Below are 6,000 nucleotides of genomic sequence, written 5' to 3'. Positions count from 1 at the left end.
AGGTCTCTCTCCCTCAGTTTCTCAGTCTGTAAGAGGGTGTGATCATGCCTGGACTACTGGCTTCTGTGAGGATGAAGAGGACAGGAGGTGTGAGGGGTTTGGATAAACACCGCCGTGTTGTATGTAACCATCAGGTGTGCAAGAAGTATACAGCGGCAGACAACCCAAACTAGTTTTACTCTAGATGCGGAGAGAATATGGTTTTATGGTTGAAACCGGCCTGTCTTCTTGGCACGCGGGGCAGCAGGGTCAGAGAGCATTTTGACAAGGAGAACAAACTCTGAAGACCCAGTCAGGTGTCCTCCCAAGTCCTCCGGGCTAGCGCAGCTCCAGGAGGCTCCCTCGCGCCACCTGGTGTCCCGTCCCCGCCACTGCCCAGAAACCACGTGTAAGAAAGTGCTTACAACCTAACTACGCACCCTGGTTTAGACTTGTCCTAGCCAATGGGGAAGCGGGAGGCGGGGCAGGGGAAAGCGAGAGTCCAATCGCCCCCTGTCTTCCGAGGAGAAGGCGGGGCTTGGGATTTACCACGTTGGGTTTGTCCGCAGCGCTAATTACTTTTTCCAAAGGCTGGAGGGCTTCACTCCGGCTGGCGCCGCCGCCTCGCGAGCTCCTGCTCCGCCGCGACCTTCTGGGGGGCTGCTCCTCCCGAATACCATGTGTGACGGCGCCCTGCTGCCTCCTCTCGTCCTGCCCTTGCTGCTGCTGCTTTTTTGGGGACTGGACCCGGGCACAGGTAGCGCTCCCTCGCCCACCGCCCCTTCCTTGCTCGTGCCTCTCGCGGCCACCTTCCATCTACCCTCCCGAGGCATCCTGGCGGCCCCCGCCTGCCTGCGCGGCCGGGGTCCGGCGGTGGACCGCTGACAGCGCTCGGGGCCGAGGGGGTGCGGGCCGCGGCGGAGGACCGGGCTCCAGGCGGCTCCCGGGCGGCAGCGCAGCCGCCGGGTCTCCGGATGCCTGTGCCGCGCCGCTGGCCCCGGAGGTGCTCCGGGCGGCCGGGCTGGAGACCTTCCCCGGGTGGCGCGGGGCCCGGGCGGAGGCGCCGGCCGGCACAGAGGTGCCGGGGTGAGGGAAGGGAGGGGAGCGCCCGCCCGGGGCCGCGTTGTCCCCGCGCTGGCTCAAGTGCCCGGCGCTGGACCCCGTGCGCGGCGGGCGGCCGGAGGGAGGGCGGGCGGCCGGGCGGGCGGGCCCCGCCGCGCTGACGCGTCTCCTCTCTCCCCGCAGCTGTCGGCGACGCGGCGGCCGACGTGGAGGTGGTACTGCCGCGGCGGGTGCGCCCCGACGACGTGCACCTGCCGCCGCTGCCCGGGGCCCCCGGGCCTCGAAAGCGCCGGCGCCCCCGCGCGCCCCCAGCCGCCCTGCGAGTCCGGCCCGGCGAGCGCGCCCTGCTGCTGCACCTGCCGGCCTTCGGGCGCGACCTGTACCTGCAGCTTCGCCACGACCTGCGTTTCCTGTCCCGGGGCTTCGAGGTGGAGGAGGCCGGCGCGGCGGGGCGCCGCGGACGCCCCGCCGAGCTGTGCTTCTACTCGGGCCGCGTGCTCGGCCACCCCGGTTCCCTCGTCTCGCTCAGCGCCTGCGGCGCCGGCGGCGGCCTGGTACTGACCGCGCCCCCTGCGGGTCTGCGCGTCTTTCTGTCATGGAGCCAGGGGTGGTCCCTGGGGGAGGTTGGGATGAGGTGGGGGTGCCTCGGCGGGAAGTTCAGCCTCCAGGGGTGCTCTCCTGCCGTCCGAAGGGAACCTCGCCTCTTCCCGCCCTGACCTTTCGGAGGGTGTCTGAGCAAAGGGGTTGAGAAGGGAAGCGTCTAATTATCCAGTGCCGCCTTCTGGATAATTAGATCCAGTATTGATCCAGTAGCCAGGTAGTGAACCTCTGAAGTGCACAGGGACTGCGCTGTTCGGGGGTTGCATAAGAGGGTATGCAGCAGTCCGCTCAGGGGAGCACCGGTGTGGTGGAGAAGAAACCTGTCAGGCCTCTGGACTGAGGGGAGCACTTCACCCAGGTGTAGAGAGAACACTATTGATGTCCATCTGCACAGGTGTGTATGTGTGCGCCTCCTGGGGAACACTTTAGGTGTATATCGCATCTATTCTTGGATGTGGGGGTAGGGTAGTGAGCACTCATTCACCTTCCTTCTGTCCTTTTGAGTGTTTACCCAGAGAAGGAAAGTTTGGAGGGGTTCCCTGCCAGGTCACTACACTTCTCTTCTTAGCTGAAATGTGAGAACCAAGAGAGGGAGTGTTCATACCCTTGTTCCCTTATACCACAAGCAGCCACCCTCAGCCAGGCCTGAGGGGTGCTTACCATTGGTGATAAGACCCCCTTCCAGTCCCCAGAAGCGCCCTTGCTGTGGCAGTAGCTACCCCATCCTGGGGACCCTGCTCTGCTACATTTGAGGCACTGTGATAGTGCTCGGAGGGGCCGGGGACGTTCTTGTGCACCTCTGCCCCGCTTGTGCTCCCGCTTGCTCACTGCATGCTGGTGCCCAGCCAAATGCTTCTCAGCTCCTCCATTGTGCCCCCTAGGAGTGCACATGGCTGGCAGATGGGCTGCCCCACCACAAAGCTTGGTATCGGCTCAGAGCATGAAATGCACAAGTTGTTTCTCTATCTCCTGTCATGATCGGCCTCTGGGGATGCAGCGCCTGCTATTCTTTTGCGTCTGTTCTTCCTTGGCAGAAGAGACGGCTTCCCCCACCTTTGCCTTATCTTGCTCCACCGTCTAGAATTCTCTAGCCCTTCCCCCACACAGTATGCAACAAGTCCTCCAGAATCTGCAGCAGAGCCAGAGAGCCTGGGGGTCCAAGTCTTTATGTAAGACTTCTGCTTTCTTCCCAGCCCTGTAGAGGAACTCTGGGGGTAATTTCCTAGGATTGGCTTTCACTGATTCTTCTTGAAAGACTTTTCTGAGTCCTGATCAGCATGATCTGCTTTTTGCTGGCCTGGGAGAAATTGGCGTCTTTGGTTAAACAAGGAAAACGGACCGTGGAGGGAGCCTGTTAGGAGCTAATGTGGAACAGGGGGCAGAGAATGTGGGCTGTGGGTGAGGAGTCTTAAGTAGGAGTGAGAAAGTCTCAGATCACCGTAGGACTCGGGTCAAGGCTGTATCATGTTCTGGGAGGGACTGGAAGGCCCACATCATTTTTCCTGTTTTTGCCAAAGTGTTTAAAGTCTAGGTCACATCACTGTACTGTACATGGAAACATCTGAATCCCATTTGCTGTGGTTTAGTGAGTTTCTCTAGAGGTCAGAGTTTATACTTCTTGGTGTAAAGTTTCCAGCGAGGAGCTATCTGTGAAGGGCTGAGGGTGGAAATCTGGATACCGTGGATTCCAAATCCTCACAGAGTTGAAAGCTGGGCCCTCTCACAGGTGGCATCTGAGCTGCCAGAGAGGGTTCACTTCAGTCCTCCGGTGTTCGGGAAGGCTGTCCTTCCCTCCAGCACCATGTGAGGGCGCTGTGCTTTAGATAAAGGAACCCCGCCAAGAGGCTCAGTTCAGCGTATGCCAGCCGCCGGTGCACCTCTAAGACTTGAGATTCTAAAATTCCTGCGTGAGCAGACGCCTCTGTTGTTTAGTCTGCTGTGTTCATCCTGTTCGTATGAGCTGGATGTCGGACACTTCTTCCCAAGTACACTCTACGGAGGAAGGCTGGAGGCAGGAAGGGAGAGACGGCAGCGTGGTGACTTGGAGCGGGCCCCTTGGTTGCGGGGTAGCCCTGGAGACATGTTGGGAAAAGAGAGCAGCAGGATCTCAGGCTAACCACGTTGGCATCGCACTCTAGCTTGCTTTGATTTTGGTGCTCACGTGCACTTGAGGCAGTTCAGGTGGGTGGCAATGTTGTGTTAGTCGCTGTCGACCCTGGTGGAAGCACTGAGAAGTGGGGATTGTGGTGTGTGTGGTGTGCTCGTCAGGACAGGATGCAACAAGGTGTGGGAGAGGAGCTATTGCAAGTAGGAGATTTAAAAAAAATTTTTTTTTAATGTTTATTATTTTGAGAGAGAGAGAGCTCGAGCAAGGGAGGAGCAGAGAGAGACGGGGACAGAGAATCCGAAGCAGGCTCCAGGCTCTGAGCTGTCAGCACAGAGACTCACACGGGGCTCGAACTCACAAACCACGAGATAACCAACTCAGCCACCCAGGCATCCCTCAAGTAGGAGATTTTTAATGTCCACAGATGGGAGCCTTCCATAGCTTCTTTGTATCTAAAGATCATGTAGAGCCCCAGGGCTGGCAAACGTTTTCTGTAACAGACCAAATCGTCAATATTTTAGGCCTTGTGGGCCATATGGTCTCTGTCACGGTTAAGTCCACAGTGTCCTTTTAGCGCAAACGCAGCCATAGACGGTAAATAAACAGATGGACGTGGCTGTATTCAATAAAACTTTATTCCGACGTTGAGTAGTAATTAAGTCCTGACGCATTAAACATCTCCCAAATGGCTTAGTGTGGAGTGTTTGGTGCACAGGCGGGGGAATGTTCTGTTCCCCTCTGCGTGGCATCTGTGCTGTCTTCCGAGATGTTTGTTATCGGTTTAAGGGAAGGAGATGCATGATTAGAATAGATAATTGCTTGTTTATGGGGCATGAAGCGCAAAGCTCGTGCTCCATTTTGCCCCTCCTTCTTTGGACTGTGGGCAGAGGCATGGGCCCTGGGATGTTCTCCCTGTCTCTGTCTTATCTTGAGAAGCCATGCAGGCTGTGCTTCTTGGCTCTTCAAAGACCATAGGTACAAGTATTAATTGTTTTTTGTTTATGCTTCTTCATTTTATTTACATTTCAGGGAGTCCTTAGACATCACGTAAGTTTTTGGAAGGGTTTCTATAGCCGTATGATTTCAAAGCAGTGAACTTTGGGCATGTGAGGAAGGTATTTCCACCCCCAGAGAGTTTATGTAAGTTTGGATCAGCTGCCTCCTGGGAATCAGACCAGCTCATAGAAGGCTAGCAGAATTGGAATCAGGTTAAACTTCACCCGAGCAGGCTGCCGAGATGGAACTTTAAGGGATAGAATGAGTGTCAGTCTTTGGAAAGGCTGTGTTCCTTGTCTGAAATGAGTGAATGAAGGGGAGGACACATGAGGACAGAGAGCAGGGGAGGCGCCTGCCAGCGAGTTTGGGCTGCTGAGTGGTGGCCTTTCTTCCTTAATGGATGTAAGCTCAGGGGAGTCCAGCCACCTGAATCTGTCCATCGCTTCTGGGCTGAGGCCGTGACCTGCCTGTGGCATGCTGTGAGAAATATTGAGATCAGACAGGACACCCAGGAGCTCTGGGCTGTGGGACTTTAAGAAGCCATGCCCATTTTCCAGGCCACCCCAGAGGGACAGAGAGGTCAGGGATGTTCCTGCTTTCTCTGGAGTCACAGCCATACTCCACAGAACCCTTGCTTGGAGTCTGTTTCATCCCGGTTGGTCACTGGGGTTGACCTGATGGCCCAGTTCAACCTGGCTCTGGCTGGTTCGCTTGATCGCAGCGCAGGGGGCTGTTTTGGTAGCACATCATTTATGATCTCCGTGAGAGCGTTGCAAGAATGTTCTTCTCTGTTCCATGAGCTAGACAGATAAGGACAGAGTGGGGCTGTGGTCAGTCAGTGAGCAGGTGGCTCGGAAGAGTTGGGGACTCCATTCTCAAGAAAGCAGCCTGCGTTTGCGTGACTCCTCTGATGAAGGGGCAGGTGTGGGAGGTGGCTGCCTCTCCCTTTAGAGTTCTCAGACTCTATTTTGATTGATTATAAAATTGCCCAGCTTTTTGATACAGCACCACTTGATTGCATACAGCCGAATAGGAATCCGCCGTGGCAAAAGTTGTATGGAGACCATTCGGAAGGGAGCAAATAGCACAGAATACAGTGTCCGACATCATCCTATTGGTACAGGTGTGGGGAGAGCACAGCATCCTAAGTGATTCATCAGCTAAGATTACTGAAGAACTTATCACATACAGCATAAATGTATCTGGAAAATGCATACACATTTTTAAAGTGTTGTAAAAAGACAACAGTTGAGTGG

At 56.1% G+C, this 6,000-nt stretch overlaps 1 protein-coding gene across 1 annotated transcript in view; it reads left to right on the top strand.

The window, feature by feature from the left end:
- The first annotated feature begins 657 nt into the window (after nucleotides 1-657).
- The window catches only part of ADAMTS17 (ADAM metallopeptidase with thrombospondin type 1 motif 17), a 345,685-nt gene continuing 340,342 nt past the window's right edge, over nucleotides 658-6,000 (top strand). The window contains exons 1-2 of the mRNA XM_032593574.1: nucleotides 658-736; nucleotides 1,225-1,595. Coding sequence (XP_032449465.1) covers nucleotides 658-736; nucleotides 1,225-1,595 — 450 coding nt within the window. The remainder of the gene's footprint in view (nucleotides 737-1,224; nucleotides 1,596-6,000) is intronic.

This window comes from Lynx canadensis, chromosome B3 (assembly GCF_007474595.2).
Source record: "Lynx canadensis isolate LIC74 chromosome B3, mLynCan4.pri.v2, whole genome shotgun sequence".
In the NCBI taxonomy this organism is placed as follows: Eukaryota; Metazoa; Chordata; class Mammalia; order Carnivora; family Felidae; genus Lynx; species Lynx canadensis.
This window is presented reverse-complemented; position numbering and strand designations above follow the sequence as displayed.